Raw genomic sequence first — 23,045 nt, forward strand, 5'->3', positions numbered from 1 at the left:
ATCTATAATTAGTTATACAAAATTGATGGCCCTCGCTAAATTAAAAAAAATAAAAAATTGCGACGGTTTTAAACCCCCGCAATTTTTGAATAAAAACTTCTTATAAAAAGAATTAAATTTAGAGTAACGGGATCGACCACCGCAAAATAACCGTCGCAAATTAATTATGACGGTCAGATAAAATTGTTCCTCGCAATTTGACCCCATTGAATTAATAGAGGCAAACAAGTTTTTCAATTAAGTGAGGGTCCTTCAAGTTTTAAAAATTAGGTAAAAGGGACAATTTTTTTAAAAAATTTTATTTTTTAAACATTCTCGCTCCAACAACTAAAGAGGTTATCTCAACACCTATAGAAATTGTCTCAACAACTATCAAAATTGTTCGACAACTTTGCAAAATTGTTGGACAACTTTGATAGTTGTTGATACAACTAATGCAATTATCGAATAACTGTCCTAAATGTTTAAGCGATTTTATTTCTTTTAACTTAATAATATTGTGGGATCAATTTATCTTCTTTTTTTAATTAAATACTTGAGAGTATCTATGAGCTCATTTTTCTCCTTTTTAATAATGTGTATTTGAAATAAATGAAGAAAAAATCGAGGAAGAAGGAAGAAGAATCTTAAAGTACTCCAATTGTTAAGCTAGTGAAGTGTGTGCGACCATCTTTGAACCATCCCATAAACTCAATTACTATGAGTAATAGATTAAGAGTCCGTTTGGACATGATTAAAAAAATATTTTTTAGCTTAAGTGATTAAAAACTTAAAATAAGTGCTTTTAAATTAATCAGATAAATGTTTGGATAGAAGTGCTCAAACTGAAAAAAATTTGTTGATGTGTTTGGTAAACAAGTGCTGTCAATCACTTTTTTATTGTCAAAATGACTTAAATATCCTTAAAGCTGTTAACACATAATAACGTGAATTATTTATGATTTTTAATTCTAATACTTCAAAAATAATTTCTATTTAAATACACTTTCAACATAAAGTGATTATGCCAGATCAATTTATAAATATAAGTTACTTTTTTATTTTGAAATATTAAAAAATAAAAATTTTAAGATATGTTTTATATAAATAAAGTATTATATTATAATATTGCAAGCTTGTAAACAACATAAAAATTTTAGGAATGAAACAAACTATTAAAAAGAATCAATTTTTAAAATTTAAATAACATGCAGAGATTCTATATGAACGGATAGAGAAAAACTTACCACAAGCTCGATTAGACGATAAACTTTTTGAGTGTTTTCTTATGTAATGATGGATTCTCTGAAAATAAAGGAAAGAGATGAAGAGAAAACTGGAGGAAAAAGATGAAAAAAAGCGGCAGAAAGAAAAAGAAAGAAAAATCAATAAGGGCTACAAATTTTAGGGTATTATTGGAATTAGAAGAAAATATAAGAGATAAAAATATAAATGTTTTCGTCAAATATAAAAAGTAAAAAGTTGGGGTATCCAGCTTCTCAATTTTTGCTTTTTTTAATCTACTTTTAGCTTTTTTTAAGCTCTTTTTAATTTTATCAAACACCTAAAAAAGCTAAAAAAATAATTAAAATCTAATTTGACTAGATTTTAGTCCTATCCAAACACCCTCTAATAATTAAGTTTTGGTTAACGTAAGATCAATGCTAATCAAATTATGCACAGGTCAAACTTGGTCAACTCTCTACAAGTCATCAACATGTTGCTTTATTAATTAGTGCTTCCTCCTTTTTTTTATTTATCATTATTTATAATTAAATTTTTATTTTTATTTATTATTTTTGACATATTAAAAATAATATGATAAAATAATCATATCATAAAGTACAGCTTTATCAAAGTTTAACATGTGCTGCTGGATTTAACTTTATATTGTAAATTTCACTTTTAAAAATTCTGTAACTCCAACATATCAAACACAGTTGTCTTTTTGTACATTCAAATTATAGTTCTGCATTTAAGTGTTTTTTAAAACAAATGTACAAGAGCTGTTCTTTTCTATATTTGAATGAAAAAAGTGGCCATACTATTTTTATATCCTTAAAATGGCCAATTAGTGAACTTCACCACACCCAATTGGGTTAGCTGTTAAAACTTCATTGGGCTTTATCCACTCGGGTCGGGTCAATAATCACTCGGGTCAAACGATTCTTCTCGACTCCACTTTCCTTCCCCGCTGTGCTCACATATAACACAAAAGCATGGTGGCGTGGGCTTCTTTCGCACTTGCAGAATCACTTCAAACCTAACCCCAACCTTTTCTCTCTCTACATATATATACCGCAAAACCCTAGTTTAATTTTTTCGATTTTTTTGTTGATTTTTATTCTATGGCGGAGGAGCCGCAACAACAGCAACCGTTGGCGGCGGAGGAAGAGGAGGAGCGGCGGACGGAGAATGAGCAAACGGAGGAAAACGAGGAAGAAGAAGATGAGGAAGAAGCAGAGACTGAAGCGTTGGTCATGAAGGCACAAGCGTTAATGGAGAGAATTACTGCTTTACCGGATAACCCTAATCCTAATACTCTTCATGCTCTTTCTTCTCTTTTTGAAACTCAAGAATCTAGGTACTGTTTTCATTTTATTTGATAATTTAGTGATTATATAGTGAAGTGAATTTTGTGTTAAGCCGCAGTGGCGGAGTTGGGATTTTTACTAGGGGGCTTGAAATATGAAAAAGTAAACATGCGAACTAACTAAAGGGGTTTAAAATGTAATAGATAGTGTAATTTTCCGCTGAAGGGGCTGTGTGTAGGTCCGGGGAAGGGTTTACAGACTTACCATGCATTTCTGCAAGAGACTGTTTCCATTAGGGTACATAATGCAAGCTGGAATTCACTTCGACTTTCGGTTGTTGATGTTTTGGGGATTTTGAACCGTGTGGTTTAAGTGAAGTATGATTTGTTGGGGTTCTTTAAAGGCGCGTTAGAGGGTTTTAGGGCTTATATTGATGAACACCTAGAGTTCTACTCAGCAGTATTTGTCTATGTACAGCTATTGATGTAGGATTTTAGTTTTAGAATTTGCCGGGGTTGCAAAATGGTTCAGATGGTTTAACGTTTAGCAAGCAGATAAGCATAGAAACACACATATGTACGTTTTCACGCCTCCTATATACTCTTTTCAGTCTTTAGATATATAATAGCAGGGAGGGTTAAGTTCTGTTACATGTACCTATACTGGTGTTGTTCTTTCTTTTTCTGTCTTCTGAGTTTTTCTGGTTAGCAATGTAGTAACATGTAGCCTGGGGTGGGGAATATTGTGAATTATGGGTGTGCCTTTGCTAGTTTATCTTGTCTTGTGTTACAACTATCTGGAGTCACTGGGCCCATATAATTCGACAACAACATACCCAGTGTATTCCCACAAAGTGGGGTCTGGGGAGGGTAGAGTGTATGCAGACCTTTCCTCTACCTCAGAGGTAAATTAGAGGGGCTGTTTCTGGTAGACCCTCGGCTCAAGAAAAAATCAGTGTAAAAGAATACATAATGGAAGTACAAGAGACTGGTCCCATATAATTCTATTTAGTTTTATTGTTCCCAGTACTGGTTGGAAAAGATAAGGTTGTATTGGGTTCTTTGTGCATCATGTTTTCTATATTGGCATGAAATAGTACACTTCATCTTTCTGACACCATTTTGCTATTTGGAATATGGCCAATCATAAAATTCTGCCTCTCTCAGTACTTTCCTTCCGTCTCCAACGGAGCCCTCTTTCCCCAGAGTATAAGACCAGCTCCAACTGTTTCTCTGAGAACATTTTTAATTCTCTCAATTTGTATATCCATATTAGAATGGAGCTTGAAGAATATTTTACTAGAATTGTCCTTCCCATACTAGACTGCAGCTTTTGGATTTTGTTTCCATCATTGTTGCTTAATTGGTTGGGATTACCTCAGGCAAGCTGTTTCAGACATCACAATTATTAAAAGAAAGTTATATTTGAGACATTTCAGTTATGAAAATTGGATACTTCGTGGGGAATATACAAGAGAGGCTTTTTATGTTCCAATGCCACTTTCGGAAAATAGACCGTCATTTCTGGTTGTTGAGTGATTTTTTCGATTTTTCAAGCCTCGAAGTACAATGATATTAGTTTCATGATAGTGAAAAGGGTCCTATGAAGTCGTACCAATTAGCCTTGGCCCTTTGTTATGCTAAAATATGTATAACCAATGTTGTAGATTTTTAATACAACAATATATCCAGTGTGATCCCACACGTGGGGTTTTTGGGAGGATAGAGTGTACACAGATCTTACCCCTCTCTCAATGTGGTAGATTTTGAATACAACAACAACAACATATTCAGTGTTATCCCACAAGTGGGGTCTGAGGGGAGGGTAGTGTAGAGTGTATGCAAAATGTTATCCCTATCTTGTGTGAGGTAGAGACTTTCAGCTCAAGAAATTTGTTGTCAATACAGGTTTTGAAAATACAAGAATGAAAGAAGCTCTGATGAAAATGTTGTTGATTTTTATTGAAAGTGATAATCATAACTAATTCCTTGTCTTGAGCCGGGGGTCTATCGGAAACAACCTTTCTACTTCTCCGGAGGTAGTGGTATGGACTGCGTACATCTTACCCTTCCCAGACCCCACTATGTGGGAATACACTGGGTTTGTTGTTGTGTTGAGAATCATAACTAATATTGTATATATGTAGTACTTGCAGGATATTGGTTTCTACGTGACAATTGAGATTAACTTTAGTTTCTTGCTTCACTGGTCGGTCTGAACAAAATCTCTTGATCTTTAAGTTGTTGACTTTTTTTATTGCTATCTTAAGTTGTTAACTCTTTTTTGTTGCTATCTTTATGTGTAAAGGTTTTATGTTTACTTCATCAAAGGACCTGACCACTAGTATGGAAGTACCCATCAGTAATGAAGGGAACTGGGGAGGTGGAACTAGTTCAATTGCATTTTTAGTATATTGGTGCCCAGTGTCCTATTTTCTGATGAAGAATACAATTTTTGGGGGGTGTTGGAATCTTTGGTTTATATTAGTGCCACATGTTATTCATTATTTTTAGTTTTGGCGATGCGTAAGATTATGCTGATTATGTCTGTTAGGAACTGCTGTAAATCTATGTTATGTTGCATGATGTGTTTGGTACCAGCAAGTTGAAAGGTAGAGTGCTATTTTATGTCAACGCAGTTTTAAGATGGGTATTAAGAAGTTATGACACAGTAATTTATTATTATATTTAGTGGGATACTACTGAAGTGCTGCATGACATTTTCCATAGATAGGGTGAAGTTCTCTCTCTCTCTCTATATAAGAATGAAGAGTATGCTGGTATGAAACATCTGTGTACATCAAAATTAGCTCTCACAGATTATGCAGAAAATTAATAAAGTCGACCACGGCCTCTACATTCTAAAAGATGCTAAATGACATTAGGAATCATTTTCTACATTTGCCGCTTTCTTCTTCATCTTTGTTATCAAATACGTTGTAAAGGTTGTTCCCTTCTTTTAGAAATTTAGAAAAAAACATGATAATTAAGCGTAATCAACAGTAACAAAGTGGGGCTTGGTCTTGTTTCCTGTTTGCATTGTTCATATACAATCAACTTCTCGTCAGAGAGTTGAAACAAATAAGTGCTGGTCTCACTGGATGAAACAAGACAAATGACATCTATGTTCACTCTTTCAAGTGCAGATACATGGAAGATGGTGGTCATTCTGCCTCTAATAATGGCCGATCTTCCCATAACGTTGGACGACTAGGGAACCTTATCAGGGTAAGTTTTAGTATCTCTTACTTTTCTTCTTTGACCTTTTTAATCTATACTTCATATACTAGAGCGTTGCAGTATTAACTGCTCATTTTTATCATCCCTTCTTGCAGGACAATGATGAATTCTTTGAGCTGATATCTTCAAAGTTCCTATCTGAGAGGAGATATTCAGTTTCTGTGAAGGCTGCTGCTGCAAGGCTGCTTTTTAGCTGTTCACTGACATGGATGGTAGAGTTCTATCTCAATTATTTTATTTTAAGGTTTTCCTGATCATGGTTACGATGCACATTAATTTATCACAAATGGAATCCAGTATCCACATGTTTTTGAAGACCCTGTGCTGGAAAATTTGAAAAGCTGGTCAATGGATGACACAACCAGTTTGTCTGGTGATGATCATTATTGGAAGCATGAGTCAGGTGATCGGAGGTCCTCTGATTCTGAGATGCTGAAAACCTACTCTACTGGACTTCTTGCTGTATGTTTGGCGAGGTATTCTGTTAGGCCAATATCTTTCTTGGTTTTATAACACATCTACTGTTGTACTTACCAGTTTGAAAAAACCAACACGTCTTCTGTTGCTATCATATTCATTCTTTGCTCTATTGATGGTAGTGGTGGTCAAGTAGTTGAAGATGTATTAACATCTGGGCTCCCGGCAAAACTTATGCGCTATCTTCGGATTAGAATTTTGGGGGAGACCACCACAAGCCAGAGGGATGCAGCATCTTTGTTGGATGGTAAAGCATCGTCTACAGGTACTGGTGTACGAGCCAGAGAGGAATGTAGAAGTAGATTCCGGCAAGTTGCCGAAAGCTCTCATTTGGACATTCCCCGAGTAGTAGAAGATGGGTTTCATGGTGATCAAGTTATGGATAAGGACCGCGATAGAAGTGCCACTAGGCATATGCGTGGGGATGAACGTTGGACTGATGTAGAGCCACCGGATTCTATGGCTGTGGATGATGATAATTATCAGGCAGATGCAGATGGTGAGGAAAGATGGAATATTAGAGATCTACGTGACGGAAAGGCAAAGCCTGGGAACAGATCCTTAAGGGAAGATGAACATGACGAGAGTGCTAGAGATGAATTATCAAGACGCAAAGTGAATCGTGGGTGGACAAGACACAGAGGACGGGGAAGGGTGACTGAGGGCGTTCCAGAATATGAAGCACCTTTGACCTCTCCAGGGTCTGCAAGTAGATTGGGTGGGCAGTCTCGCAGCAGAAATTTAACCAGGAATCAAGAATTGAGAAGAACAGCTGATGACAAGAAGAATTTAGGTAGGACAAATATTGATGGTTTTGCAATGGAGAGGGATGAAAATGATGAATGTTTCCGAGAATGTAAAGTTGGCTCCAAGGATATCACAGAGATAGTGAAGAAAGCTGTTAGAGCTGCTGAAACAGAAGCAAAAACAGCTAATGCTCCAGCCGAAGCTGTTAAAGCAGCTGGTGATGCTGCTGCCGAAGTAGTCAAGAGTGCTGCTTTTGAGGTTTGTCTTCATTTTTTATCCAGTTTTAGTTGATGTTTATCTTAAGACCACCTCATTTCTATGTTATCTCTCTGTCTCAGGAGTTTAAGAAAACAAATGATGAGGAGGCTGCAGTTTTGGCTGCTTCAAAAGCTGCATCCACAGTCATTGATGCTGCTATTGCTGTTGAAGTTTCAAGGTTGGTGTGTCAGTTTTGTATATGAACGTTTCTCAGTTAATGACTGGGAAGACATTTTGTTTTTGCATTCATCTGCTACTTTCTGTTATTTACAATTTATCTTATATTAATGTGGTGCTGATATGTTGTAGGACTGCTATTTCTGAAGGTGAATCACAAGAGATAAAAGCAACAGTGCAAGAAGCAAATGAGGATGCTGATGAATTCTTTGTTCTGGATAGTGACTCTCTTGCAAAGTTGAGAGAGAAGTTCTGCATCCAGTGTCTTGTTATTTTGGGAGAGTATGTTGAAGTACTTGGTCCTGTGTTGCACGAAAAAGGAGTCGATGTGTGTATTGCGCTGTTGCAGCGTAATTCCAAACATAAAGAGGGGTGCAAACTTTCACTTCTTTTGCCTGATGTTCTGAAGCTGATCTGTGCTTTGGCTGCACATCGGAAATTTGCTGCAGTATTTGTGGACCGTGGTGGCATGCAAAAATTGCTTGCTGCCCCAAGAGCTCCTCAGACTTTTTGTGGTCTTTCTTCATGCTTATTCGCTATAGGGTCAATTCAGGTAACTGTTTCTCTCTATCTTTCTACTCCTTTTAATTTATATTTTGGTTGTGTACCCCAAATATTGATTCATTACGGTTTACTTCTGAAAATTGATTTCACAGGGAATAATGGAACGCGTTTGTGCGCTTCCTTCAAACATTATCCATCAGGTGGTTGAGTTGGCGCTTCAGCTTCTTGAATGTCCTCAAGATCAAGCCAGAAAAAATGCTGCTTTATTTTTTGCAGCTGCATTTGTTTTCAGAGCTGTCCTAGATGCTTTCGATGCTCAGGATGGCTTACAGAAAATGCTTAATCTTTTGCAAGATGCCGCATTAGTGAGATCTGGAGCTTCTTCTGGGGCATTAACTGCTTCAGGGTCATTACGGAGTGACAGATCACCGCCAGAGGTGCTGACCGCTTCTGAGAAGCAGATAGCATATCACACCTGTGTTGCACTTCGGCAGTACTTCAGAGCACATCTTCTCGTGCTGGTGGATTCAATTCGTCCTAATAAAAGTGTCCGCACTGCTGTCCGAAATATTCCAAGTGTCAGGGCGGCATCTAAGCCTCTTGACATTAGTAATGAGGCTATGGATGCAGTTTTCCGTTTAATACAGAAAGATCGGAGACTTGGTCCTGCAGCTGTCAGAGCCCGCTGGCCCGTAGTTGAGAAGTTTTTAAGTTCCAATGGACATATTACAATGTTGGAATTATGTCAGGTAGTGCATGCTTTTATAAACCATTCATTCTTTCTACCTGCATATGCTTTCTGGTTTACTTACTATTTTTTCAAATGTAGGCCCCTCCTGTTGAGCGTTATTTGCATGACTTGCTTCAGTATGCTCTCGGTGTCCTTCATATTGTCACTTTAGTACCTTACAGCCGTAAACTTATTGTAAATGTAACATTAAGCAATGATCGTGTGGGTATAGCTGTTATATTGGATGCAGCTAACAGTGCTGGTTATGTTGAACCGGAGGTATCATCTTAATACACTTTTCATTCTCTCATTGCAGCGATTCAGATGCTTATCCATTTATATTTTATATTGATAGATTGTTGAAGCAGCATTGAATGTGTTGGTGTGTCTCGTGTGTCCTCCACCTTCAATCAGCAATAAACCTTCTGTATCTACACAAGCACAGCAAACTAGTGCTATCCAACCTGCAAATACTCCTGGTGTGGAGACCAGAGACCGGAATGCAGATCGGAGTGAGGCCAGGGACAGAAATGCGGAGCGGGTTCTTCCAGATCGACCTGTTAATATCCCCAGCCAGAATGAAAATAGAGAAAGAAATGGAGAGTCTACATTATCAGATTGCGGAAGCACAACAATTCCTGGCACATCTGTGGTCAGTGGCACTTCTCAAGGGCCTGTGTTTACAGTGACATCAGGATTAGTTGGAGACCGAAGAATATCACTAGGTCCAGGAGCTGGTTGTGCTGGCCTCGCTGCTCAGCTTGAACAATGTTACCGTCAAGCGAGAGAAGCTGTTCGGGCAAACAATGGTATTAAGGTCCTCCTGCAGCTCCTCCAGCCACGGATAGTTACTCCTCCAGCTGCAATAGACTGTCTCCGTGCTCTTGCTTGCCGAGTACTTCTTGGTTTAGCAAGAGATGATACAATTGCACATATATTAACAAAACTTCAGGTAGGTTGGTCTGACGTCATAATTTCTGTTTCCTGCACGGTTGACATCCTTGATTTTTAAGGGTCAGTGTGATAACTGGTTTATGTGATTTTGGCTGCAGTCATTTATTCTCAACATTTTCTCACCTTTGATGTTACTTGAAATGGTTAAGAGGCCAATCCTAAGTTGAAATTAGTCATTGGAGAAAATGGAAAGCTGCTAAATTCTTCAGAACATGAACCGAGTAAGGGATTTCAATCATGAAAAATAATGGGTTTGTAGATAAATATTCAACTAGCAGCTACTGTTGGATGCATTTCCAACCATTTTCTCTACCTGAACCACCACTACCTGCACTAGTTGTTCTCATGAAGTGATGGTGCTGGCTTGACTGGAACGCTGAAAGATTCTAGTATTACTTTTCTTAAAAGAGAAGTGGCGTTAGACCAGAAGATGGTTCAAGAGACAAGGGAAAAGGGTTGGCATTCAACAAAAAGGAAAGAGATTAGAAAAAAAGGAGAAAGCCGTGCAACTTGTTTCAGATCACCGCTCTTGGTCACTGGTAGAGTGATTTAGAGAATCTCCTTCTTTGACCCAAAATATGTGATTGTAACTGGGTAAAGTGATTTGGAGAATCTCCTTCTTTGATCCAAAATATGTGATTGTAACCGAGTAGGGTTCAGAAAATTGGTGAGATTATGGTCAGAGAGATTTGTGATCCAGAGGTTAAAACTGCTAGCAGTCCTAGTGGCACTTGTAGCAGTCCTAATCTGGATTACCTGCAAAGATTAAAACTGCTATAGTCTATGTTTAGAACTTGGGGTATGCCCTGAGAAATTTTCTTTTTCATCTACCTACGAGTGTGGGGTTGGGGGGCTTCTCGGTGGTAGCAGTAACGAGATGTAACTGATCAGTGTCAACGAGAAAGGGGGCTTCACCTGATATCCTAACTGTGGAATAGGGAAGTGTTTGTTAAGGTGAACACAAACATTATAAGTGAAGAATTAAGATCGTTGGATTAAATAAGGTTAAATCTCAAGCTAGGACAGGTTGGATAGCTCTAGAGATAAGTTGGAAGCAAAAGTCGTGTGGCACAAGTATTAGGTTCTCAGCACATGGAAAATGCACAAGGCATAATTAACTTTATTTAAAAATCCATATAGATGGGAACATGTTGGAAGGGAAGAGTGAAACAAAGAAGGCATCTCATATTACTGTGTGCCCCTCTATTAGGAACACTTAGGAACACAAGGAATGGGAACCAAGTACTGAATGCATTACTTTTTAGGAAATTAAGTGGGGAGGCTTGACGCCAGGTAGTGCTCTGGATATAGGGGAGAAGGTGGCGGGAATGGGGGTGTGGGAGTGCAGGGGAGATGTGGATGTTATGTGGGACAGGGCTGCCAGCTGCATCACAGAGACTGCGAGAGAAGTGTTGGGTGTTTTGAGGGGTGGGGCAGGTTGGCATAAGGGGGACTGGTGGTGGAATGAAGAAGTTAAAAAGGAGGAGGAGAGTAAGAAGGGGATGTATGTCAAGTTAATTGAGAGTAAGGACGGTGAAGAGAAGCGTGTTGGGTTCGAAATCGAGAGGGTATCATGCGGAAGCTATTAGTTGCTAATTATGAGACGATAAATCAGACAACCAAAAACAATACTAAAAAATATAATATTATTATATGATTTGTCAAATTGGCCTACATATAAAACCTAATATTAAAAAACATAAAACTAATGAGAGAGAAAATCTTCCTCTAAACAAAGATTCTTTAAGGACTACATTGTGGATGCTATTGTGTTATGGTATGAGAAGGGGGTCTTCTATTTATAGATGTTCAAAACCTTTCCTCCAAGAAAGAGTTTAGCCAAATATGAAAAAGAATTATAGTTTTTTCTTTCAGGAAAAGTAAAAATAATTATGGTAATTTTATTTTCCTTGTAAGAAAAAATAAAACTTAAATATAGTAAGAAAATCAGGGCAAAAATCCTAATAAATCTCCCCTTTTTGGCTTGATTTTCTTCACTTGATCCGTCTTCTCTTCATATCACGTGCATGAACTTCGTTCTTGATATAATCTTCATAACTGCTGCTTGTCATGGTTAAAAATAAGGTTTAAAATATCATGGTTAAAAATTGGTTTAGAAGTAATATTTTATTTTCATTTTAAAGATGCAGCAGCAGGCGTATTGAAAATATGGTTGAAACTTGTTCTCCACATGTAGTTCGACAAAAATCTTCATTATCGCCCAAATTGTTGCAGCTTGATTTTGAAACCGCTTTGAACCTGTTTAATTTTGTCTCACCACACCATTGGACCATTGAACCGTAAGCTCTGATACCACTTGTTGGGTTCAAAATTGAGAGGGCGTCATGCGGAACCTATTAGTTGCAAACTATGAGACGATAAATCAGACAACCAAAAACAATACTAAAAAACATAATATTATTATATGATTTGGCCAATTGGACTATATATAAAACCTAATATTAAGAAGCATAAAACTAATGAGAGAAAATCTTCCCCTAAACAAAGATTCTTTAAGGATTACATTGTGGATGCTATTCTGTTATGGTATGAGAAGGGGGTCTTCTATTTATAGATGTCCAAAATCTTTCCTCCAAGAAAGAGGTTAGCCAAATATGGAAAAGAATTATATTTTTTTCTTTCAGGAAAAGTAAAAGTCATTATGGTAACTTTTATTTTTCTTCTAAGAAAAAATAAAACTTAAATATAGTAAGAAAATCAGGGCGAAAACCCTAACAAAGCGGGTGAATAGGGAGGTGTACAAAGTAGCAAGGAAGAAGGCTAAGTTAGCAGTTACGGCTGCAATGACAACAGCGTTCGAGAGCATGTATGCGGTGTTAGAGGAGAAAGGCGGGAAAAAGAGATTGTATAGGCTGGCTAAAGACAAGGAGCGAAAGGGTCGTGACCTCGATCTGGTGAAGTGCATTAAGGGGGAGGATGGGAGAGTTTTGGTGGAGGATGTCCACATTAAGAAGAGATGGAAGCAGTATTTCCATGGCTTATTGAACGAGGAGGGGGACAAAAGCATCGAGCTAGGGGAGCTGGAGCACTCGGAGGAAAGTCGAGATTTCGCTTACTGTAGACGTTTTAAGGTTGAGGAGGTCAGGGAGCCTATTAGTAGGATGCGGAGGGGCAGGGCGACGGGGCTGATGAAATTCCGGTGGATTTTTGAAAGTTTACAGGTGGAGCTGGTTTGAGCTGGTTGACTAATTTGTTTAACGACATTTTCAAGACTGCGAAAATACCTAAGGCTTGGAGATGGAGTACGATGATTCTGTTTTATAAAAACAAAGGTGACATTCAGAGTTGCAACAACTATAGGGGTATTAAGTTGTTGAGTCACACTATGAAGATTTGGGAGAGGATGGTTGAGCGGAGATTGAGGAGGGTTGTGTCTATTTCGAAGAATCAGTTTGGATTTATGCCCGGTCGCTCGACGATAGAGGCAATCCACCTGGTGAGAAGATTGGTGGAGAAATATAGGGAAATGAAGAGGGATTTGCACATGGTGTTCATCGACCTGGAGAAGGCTTATGATAAAGTCCCGAGGGAGGTTTTATGGAGATGCTTGGAGGTGAGAGGGGTCCCAACAGCGTACATCAAAGCTATTAGGGACATGTACGATGGAGGGAAGACTCAGGTGAGGACGGCGGGGGAGACTCAGATCATTTTTCGATTGAGACAGGATTGCATCAGGGATCGACTCTCAGCCCGTCTTTGTTTGCTCTGGTGATGGACGTGTTGACGCGCAGGATTCAAGATGAGGTGTCTTAGTGTATGTTATTTGCAGATGATGTAGTGCTAATTGATGAGACGCGGGGGGGTGTGAATGAAAAATTGGAGGTTTGGAGGCAAACCCTCGAATCTAAGGGGTTTAGGTTGAGTAGGTCCAAGACGGAGTATTTGGAATGCAAGTTCAGTGACTCGAAGCAGGAGGACGAAATGGTGGTAAGGTTGGATTCCCAGGATGTTTGTAAGAGGAATAATTTTAAGTATCTCGGGTTTATGATTCGGGGGAATGACGAGATTGATGATGATGTCTCTAAACATATTGGAGCAGGTTGGATGAAGTGGAGGCTCACCTTGGGAGTGTTGTGTGATAAGAAGGTGCCCTTAACGCTTAAAGGCAAGTTCTACAGAGTGCCAGTCCGTCCGGCCATGCTATATAGTGCGGAGTGTTGGCCAGTCAAGAACTCCCACATTCAAAAATTGAAGGTAACGAAAATGAGAATGTTGCGTTGGATGTGTGGACTTATTAGAGGAAATAGAGTTAGGAATGAGATTATCCGGGAGAAGGTGAGAGTGGCTTTGGTGGAAGACAAGATGCGGGAAGGAAGGCTGAGATGGTTTGAGCATGTGATAAGGAGGGGCACGGATGCCTCAGTTCGTAGGTGTGAGAGGCTAGCGTGAGATGGTTTCAGGAGAAGTAGAGGTATGCCTAAGAAATACTGGAGAGAAGTGATTAGACATGACACAGGGCTGTTACAGCTTACTGAGGACATGACCCTAGATAGAAATGTGTGGGGGTTGCGGATTGGGGTAGAAGGTTAGTGCGTGTGTGGGTTGTAACTAGTAGTTAGGGAGCTCTGGTGTAGTGGGGTTAGTAAGCCTACGACTGTGTCCAGTGGTAGGAGCCGCTAGTGTATGGCTTATACTAGGGGGTGACCTTTTCTTATTTCTTATTGTTAAGTATTTGGCTGGTTAGTTATGCAAAAGGCATAGGAAACCTAAGTGAGTTGTGCTTGTTGCGACGCATGGTGCTACTCTTACCTTCTCCCGCTGATTTTGGGAAGCAGTAAAAGTTGATATTTTTCTTGTGCTTGGAGGATTCGTACCGGTGTTGCATGTTTGATTGAACCTTAACTCCTTACTTGTTGTTCTGTTGAATTGCATAACCTGTTGGAGGGAACATTTTATCTATTTGTTTTTGGGTCTTTCCCATGCCTTCATTTCAAGTGTGGGGCTGATACTTTCTTATAGGTCAATCCTGTGTCCATTTTTGTTTTTGTTTTTTTAAAAGGTGTAGTAGATTTGCACTCAGGACCTTTGCGTGTTCTCATTTCATGTTTGATTTTTGTAATCAACTCGTTGAAAAGCTTAAGCTGTTAGCAAGACACTTCTATATGTGTAAGTATGGTTTTGGATTGTAAAAGGTTAAATCTTATCAACAAAACTTTTCCATGTCTTTGGCCTGAAAAAAAGATTCAAAGACAAATGCTAGGTGATTCTTCCTATCTGTCCTAGCCTTGGTGGACAAGGTTACTTGATACCTGTTGCTGGTGGGAGGTGGCAGGTATCCTGCAGAATTTGTCGAGGTGCGAGAAAGCTGATCGGACACCACGATTATCAAAAAATAAGTAAAAAGAAGAATTGGAGGCATGAAAGGACGTTTTGAAAACTTAGAATAATTGAACAAAAGTGTCTATACCAATAAGGTACTTACTCTTGAAGAAAAACAAGACACGTCTTGTAGCCCAACACCAGCAATGGCTGAATAGGATTATTGACTTATTAACCTAGTAGGCAGCGTTGACAAGATTATGCAATAACGTGTGGATGGAAAACAGATTATAGATGCAAGTTATAGCACATAAGATTGTGGATTTTAGCTGAAGAGCGTGTGCTAGAGATATGACATATGAAGTATGATCAGGTGAACTATCTCTTTTATAATGCGTGGTTTGGTGCGGAAGTTAGAGAAGATGTTACCATGGGCTTCAGACAGGGAAGTCACTACTGTTGATCCGTTTCCATTTATGACAGAGCAAATAAATAAGCTCTTGAAGCAAGCTATCCGAGGAGGATATCTTAGTACCTTAAAACAAGAGGGCTGGATGACCTTATCCCCTTCGAAAAAAAAAGAGGGACGTTAGATGATAATTTATCTGAGGCATACCTTATTCTCATAGACAGTCACATCTCATGTTCAGAGACAATATATTGACAAGTCTTTTCTGATGCATATGCAGAAACCCCGTTCAGTTTAAAACTATGTTTGAACTATGTGTTATCATGAAAAATACTGAAGTTCAGTTGGAAAAATACATAATATTAGCGCCATGGATAAGGTAGGGTCCTTGGACTCTCCGTGAAGTGTACTCACCGGGAGAAAAACATGAGGAGAGAGTTTTGTAGGTGACCGTGATCATGAATTTTGAAAGAAGATTAGAAGGATATTAAAAATACAAGCATCTCTTGAAGTGAGGAAGAGTCACTTTGACCAAAGCAGCATTATTGAGAATTCTACTTATGTTATGTCTTTATTTATGGTTTTGACTTGACTAGGAATATTTTTGGGGCCAGACAACTGGAAATAAAATAGTTGCATCTTGTTAAAATAGAAATAGGATACTAAAGCGATTTTCCTCGTGTCTAAGGGAACATGCTACATAGCGACTTGACCCTTTTTAATCTATTGAACTAATTGTCAGTCTTCAAGGGTGTTTGAATAATTTATCTACTTGTTTGCTAAATTGGAAAAATGTTTATTTCACATGCTAAGAAACCAAAATCAGCCAAAACCATTAGATGTCACCCCAAGCTTATTGTTTATAGCTTGTAAGCACTTTTGGTTACCTTTTATAATTTTCTCCCTAATAAACACTCTCCTAAAACATAACTTCTAATTATATCTCTATTCTATTTGCATTATTAGTTCTTTTTAAGAAAACTGTAAAAATACTTTCAAATCCATTTCTTTATAAATAGCTTTAAGTAGATCTTAGTCATTTTAACAGAAAAAGTCCTAAGCTTTTTACCAAAACCAACTGCTTGCTTACTACTCCTGTCCCTATTTATGTGATGTAATTTGACTTGGGGAGTTTATGAAATATGGGAGAACTTTGTGATGTTCCGAGACTACCCTTAAAATGGAAGAATTTTTAATAGAAGAATACACTTCTGTGGATTTTTTGCCAAACATGTGGGACCTAACATGGATAAAATGTCGATAGTGTCATTAAATATTTGCCAAATAAGGAAACATCATTCTTTTTGGGACTTACTAAAAAGGGAAGTGTCATATAATTAGATAGAGGGAGAATTTGTTTCAGGACTTCTATCAAGATACGTAACTACTTATTTAGGAAATAATCATCACCTAAAGGTGTTCTTCAGGACATTATACTTATCAACTGCTTTTAGTGAGTTAATCTTAACGAGTTTAGTATCATGCATGAACTACTGTTTCAGATTTTTCAGGATATTGTGCCGCCTTATTGTTTTTCTTTGTTTTCATAGTTTCCAAGGGGATATGCTATTCAGTGTTTTGACCCTAAAGCATTTGGGTTTCGGCCTAGTTCCATATTGCTGATAGTGCAGATCTAAGTTGTGTAGTTAAACCCAGTTGGGACGAACATATAACATTTTCTCCTTTTTCTGTTACTTGAAAATCAATATATCCAAGACTCAACGTGGGATGACCTTTTCTTATGTGACATCAATTTGCAAGATTGGTCTTTTGGTGTTGAGGTTCAAATATACTTAATTACATTGTGCTTCTTGTGGTTCTAGGTTGGGAAAAAGTTATCAGAACTCATACGAGATTCAGGAAATCAAACTCCTGGCAGTGAACAGAACCGGTGGCAAGCTGAACTTGCACAGGTGGCTATTGAGCTTATTGGGGTAAGAAAATATTCTCTATTTCTTTCTCTGTATGTATATTTTATTAATACGTGGAGTGATTAAAAAAGAGGCTTGATTACGAAGAAGTTGGTTGATAGTTTTGATGATCTCTTTGGGGCACAGGAAGGTGGGGAGGAAGGGACTAAGGGGGAGGGATGTATTTTCACTGGTTTTCTGCTATGTTTAAAGCAAAGAAATGGGACAATCATTTTTAATTTTTAAGATCTCTTATAAGGAAATGGGAGGGGAGAGAGGAGTAACTGGTTTATTCCTGTAATTAAGCATTTCTACTCTTCTACATCTGGTTTTCATTTTATAGGCTCTTGAGCGTGAATTTTATTAAGTGCTTCCTCGTCATTCTTAATTGTCGTAATCCCTGCTTTCTTAGGCACAACTATATATGATTATGTGCATTGCACTAATAATTTTGAAGAATACATCTGTTATCTCTAGTGTTGGCTTACATTACATGCACACACAAATTTATTAACTACTATGTTCACATTGATTAAGGTTCCTGGCTAGATTGGCAAGCAAATGCAACAACGACAACAACAACATACCCGGTATATTACCACCAAGTGGGGTCTGGGGAGGGTAAGTGTACGCAATCCATACCACTACCTCAGATGTGAGATAGAGAGACCCCCGGCTCACAATAAAACAATCTGGACAAGGAATAGTAAGAAAACAAGATACAATAGAAATCAACAATATCCGATAATACCATAAGCACGAGACACCAAGTAATACAACAAAAGAAACAACTACCTGAACTCATACTAACCTTCTACCCTAATCCGCCTCCTCCACAACTTCCTATCTAGGGTCATGTCCTCGGTAAGCTGGAGCTGCTCCATGTCATGTATAATCACCTCCCTCCAATATTTCTTTGGTCTACCTCTACATTGCATGAAACCATCTCTAGCCAACCTCTCACACCTCCATATAGGGGCATCCGTGTCCCTCCTCATCACATTGACTGAATCATCTTAGCGTCGCTTTCCTCATCTTGGCTTCCACCGAAGCCACTCCTACCTTATTTCGAGTAACCTCATTTCTAATCCTATCTTTCCTAGTACACCCATGTATCCACCAAAGCATTCTCATCTCGGCCACCTTCATCTTCTGAGTGTGGACCTTCTTAACAGGCCAACACTCCGTCCTATACAATAAAGCCGGTCTAACCACCAACTTGCCCCTAAGTTTAGGAGGTACCTTCTTGTCACACAAGATTCCGGAGGCGATCCTCCATTTTATCCACCCTACCCAATCCGATGAGTGACATCTTCGTCAAGTAAATGGTGAGGAGAAAATGTGAATGGATTATTGTTAGTTTGAGATAGAGAAGTATTAATTTCTTTGAAATGTAAAGAGGTGGACTAATAATGGGAATAAGATGCAGCTGTATCAGTTAGTTCAGTTTAATTTTTGGAGAAAGGAAAGTGCTCGACTTTAGGATCAGGATTAACTAAATATCAAGATAAAAACAAAAACTAGTGCAAGGCATTTAGGATTGCAATGGTTTATTAGGTTGCTTATACATTTATCTTTCAAGTGTGCTCGGCAAGGTTGTCTTTCTTCCCTTTCCTTTTTTGTTAATTTGCAGGACTATGGTGCCTTTTTTCACTTTTTTGTAGGTTGTAACTAATTCTGGGCGTGCAAGTTCCTTGGCTGCTACAGATGCTGCGACCCCAACATTAAGGCGTATAGAGAGAGCTGCTATAGCTGCTGCTACTCCAATCACATATCATGCTAGGTATTTTTGTGTTTGCTCCAAATGCAGTTAAATTTGAGCAAACATGGTTTTCTTCTTTTTGCCTTATATACTGGTTTCTGATTTCCTTTGTGTTCGAGTCCAGGGAACTTTTACTCCTCATCCATGAACACCTACAAGCATCTGGTTTGACAGATACTGCAACTATGCTTCTAAAGGAGGCTCAGTTGACACCTTTGCCATCTTTAGCTGCTCCCTCATCTCTGGCACATCAAACATCAGGTCAGGAGACATTGTCAATTCAAATTCAGTGGCCATCTGGTCGTGCACCTAGGGGATTCTTGGCAGCTAAACCGAAGCTTTCGTCATTGGATGAGGATGGCACATTGAAATCTGAGTCAACTGTCTGTTCTTCAAGAAGGAAGCCGTTGGCCTTTTCATCTGCGCGTAGTCTGTCCTCAAAATTTCTCCCTGTTGAAGTTTCTCCAACGACGTCAGGCTGCAAATTCAGTAATTCGAGAAAGTGTGCCACACCTATAGCTACATCAGAAACTCCATCGCTATCTTCAGTTAAATCTGGCGGAGATCCAGACATCATGTTTAAAACTCCCATTGTGTTGCCAATGAAACGTAAGTTAACTGACCTGAAGGAAGGTGGATCAGTACCATCAGTTAAGCGACTCAATATTGGTGAACATGCAGTCAGATCTCCAGCTTATGTTAGTCCAAATGCGGTCCGTAGAAGTGGTCTACCATCAGATTCTAATGTGCCTTCAACACCAAATTCTACTTTGAGAGAGATCCATAATCGACCTGGCTCAAGTGCTTTTCCAACTGAAGGTGATGATACTCCAATGGCGTCGTCTTCTCAACATGGTCTTCTAAGTGATTCACAACCCCCAAATGCAGAGCGTTTAACCTTGGACTCTCTGGTTGTTCAGTACCTGAAGCACCAGCATCGCCAATGTCCTGCTCCCATCACAACATTACCTCCTCTTTCGCTCTTGCACCCTCATGTCTGTCCTGAACCAAAACGAAGCCTTGATGCACCATCAAATGTGACATCACGGCTTAGTACTCGTGATTTTAGAAGTTTGAATGGTGGAACATATGGAAGGCGTAAGGATCGACAATTCGTCTACAGTAGATTTAGACCCTGGCGAACTTGCCGGGATGATCCTGGTGTCTTATTGACATGTGTCTCTTTCATGGGTGATTCTTCACAAATTGCTGCTGGCACCCATTCTGGAGAGCTGAAAATATTTGACACTAACAGCAGCAGTATCTTAGAAAGCTTCACTAGTCACCAGGCACCTTTAACGCTTCTACAGTCATACCTTTCTGGTGAGACACAGATGCTCCTGTCTTCAAGTGCTCATGATGTGCGGTTATGGGATGCCACGTCTGTTTCAGCAGGGCCTAGGCATTCATTTGAAGGTTGTAAAGCTGCACGATTTAGCAATTTCGGTACAACATTTGCTGCATCGTCTGCGGAGCCATCCCGGCGCGAGATTCTTCTATATGACACTCAGACCTGCCAACTGAACCTGAAACTTACAGACACATCCAGTATCCCTTCAGGCCGAGGACATATGTACTCCCTTGTACATTTTAGCCCATCAGACAATATGCTTCTCTGGAACGGCGTCTTATGGGATACTCGTGGTTCTGGTCCAATTCATCGTTTTGATCAATTTACCGACTATGGTGGCGGGGGCTTTCATCCTGCTGGCAATGAGGTAAAGACATTTCACTTATTTCCTATTTGTGGATAGTATTATAAGCCTGATACTAAATCCTTTAAACAGTAGTTCATTCATTGTCACCTTTGTGGATCCTTGGTTTTACCTTTTGCTGAAACTGTTACTTTTCTGGATAGGTCATCATAAACTCTGAGGTATGGGATTTGCGGAACTTCAGGCTTCTGCGAAGTGTACCATCTTTGGACCAGACGGTAATAACATTCAATGCAAGTGGTGATGTGATATATGCCATCTTGAGAAGAAATCTCGAAGATGTCATGTCAGCATTCCAGGCACGTCGTGTTAAGCATCCTCTCTTTTCTGCTTTCCGTACGGTGGATGCTGTTAACTACTCTGACATTGCAACCATTCCAGTAGACCGTTGTGTCCTTGACTTTGCGACGGAGAAAACTGATTCATTTGTTGGGCTGATCACAATGGATGACCAAGATGAGATGTATTCTTCCGCTAGGGTGTATGAAATTGGTCGGAGGAGGCCAACTGATGATGATTCAGACCCTGATGATGCTGAAAGTGAAGAGGACGAGGAAGATGATGATGACATTGATGAGGAAGCGATCATTGGGACGGATCTTGACGGGGATGGTGAAAGTGATCCGGATGATTTGAGCAATGATGATGATAGTGTGAGCGAGCTTGATGATGAAGAGGATGAAGACGGAGACTTTATTGTAGATGGTGTGGACTTTGGTGATGGAGGTGGTATATTGGAGATTGTTACGGATGGTGAAGATGATGACAGTGAGCTTGTTGAATCTTTTAGCAGTGATGATGATGATGATCTCTTGTAGGTTACATGGCGTATTCTCAATTTAGATGTAATCAGTGGGTATATTATCCTGTCACATGATTTGCTTGGCAGTGTAACAATTTTTTATGCATTTTAGGAAGGGTAAAGCTTACCTTTTGTCCTGTAGTTTTGTGTTCTCACTTCCCGTTTTTATCCATGGCGAGACTTCTGTGCATATATGAGTCAGAAATGAAAGAGAGAATGATTTTTGGTTCACTTCAGTTAGTTTTGGGGCAAGTTTGACAGTAGTCTCTCTATTTACCTATATTTTAAGCTTACGGTCTCTCTGGTTTTAAGTTGGGCTTCAGGCACTGGTTTGGAAAGTTGTGCAAGTTCATGTTTTTAAAGTTCACTAAATTATGCTTATTATTAATTTTAGCTTCAAATACTCTATTTTGCACCCTCAAATATCAACATATACCTAGCACTAACTGTGCAAAAGAGAGAGAGAGCCATTTTTTTTTCAAGAAATTAAAGGCAACCTTGTAATTACTTTATGCAATTAAGAATAACTCTCACCTGACAATGTAGTTACACCTTTTAATTTCGTTCACTCCGTAATGTGCTAAGTGGTGAGCTGTGATTCAAATTCAAGATCTTTAACACACTATGTTATGTGTATTTCTACGAGAGATTCTTTCCATTTTTTGAACCCATGATTTTCTAATCAGATGACAACAAATTTTACTAGTTACGCTTAGGGCTCCCCTTCAGAAATAATAACAGGACTATTATCTTTAGCAAAATCTGAGCTGTTAAACGTCAGGAAATTTCTGAATACTTTTAAGCCTAGAAATTGGCATATGATGTTGGTTATAAGACTTTCTAACCATAAACTGCATTAAAGGAGTTTAGATTCTACAATTCTCTTTCTATTAATTTGGATTCTTAAATTGGCTTTGGTCAAGTTGTAGAAGCAAAAGATTTATATTCACTTCTCTTTTTATTCGTTAACTAGATGCCTATGGCCCGTGCTATATGCTATTTTATTTTAATTTATATGACATGAATAAATTTTATATAATTCATCATATTTTTAATATATTTTTAGATTTTAAGTGGTTAGTTATTATAATTTATAATAATTTTTATGTAATTCTCAAATAATATATGTTACTCTTTTTTGTCCAATTTTTTGGCATTGATAATCAATTATATTTTCAAAATAATTTAAGTTTTTAATTATTGAGATTTATAATACTTTTTCTTCTATTACAATTTAAGTGACACTGATATAATTTCGATAGTCAATCACATATATCATATCCTTAAATTTTTTTAAGAGGCTATAGATCGAACCTATCCAATTTTTGTTAATTATTGTGATTTAAAATATTTTTTACGTATTTTTAAAATGTATAACAAATTAATTTTCTTAGACATTTTAAACTATTAACTATTATAGTTTATAATACTTTTCATGTAATTTTCAATTAATACATGCTACTCTCTTTGTCCAAACTTTGGTGGTATTGATAGTCAATTATATTTGTAAAATAATTTAAATTTTTAATTATTGTGAATTATAATACTTTTTCTTCTATTTCAATTTA

General features: G+C 38.3%; 1 protein-coding gene across 1 annotated transcript; it reads left to right on the plus strand.

Moving 5' to 3' along the window:
- Nucleotides 1-1,987: 1,987 nt before the first annotated feature.
- On the plus strand, nucleotides 1,988-21,708 carry LOC107871649 (DDB1- and CUL4-associated factor homolog 1). Its single transcript, XM_016718568.2, has 14 exons — nucleotides 1,988-2,563; nucleotides 5,659-5,740; nucleotides 5,848-5,964; nucleotides 6,050-6,228; nucleotides 6,352-7,234; nucleotides 7,315-7,412; nucleotides 7,544-7,964; nucleotides 8,068-8,664; nucleotides 8,745-8,924; nucleotides 9,001-9,597; nucleotides 17,112-17,222; nucleotides 18,863-18,981; nucleotides 19,085-20,678; nucleotides 20,819-21,708. The coding sequence occupies exons 1-14, from the start codon at nucleotides 2,328-2,330 to the stop codon at nucleotides 21,491-21,493; spliced, it is 5,889 nt and encodes a 1,962-aa protein (XP_016574054.1). The 5' UTR covers nucleotides 1,988-2,327; the 3' UTR covers nucleotides 21,494-21,708.
- Nucleotides 21,709-23,045: the final 1,337 nt, after the last annotated feature.

This window comes from Capsicum annuum, chromosome 1, assembly GCF_002878395.1.
Source record: "Capsicum annuum cultivar UCD-10X-F1 chromosome 1, UCD10Xv1.1, whole genome shotgun sequence".
Taxonomy (NCBI): Eukaryota; Viridiplantae; Streptophyta; class Magnoliopsida; order Solanales; family Solanaceae; genus Capsicum; species Capsicum annuum.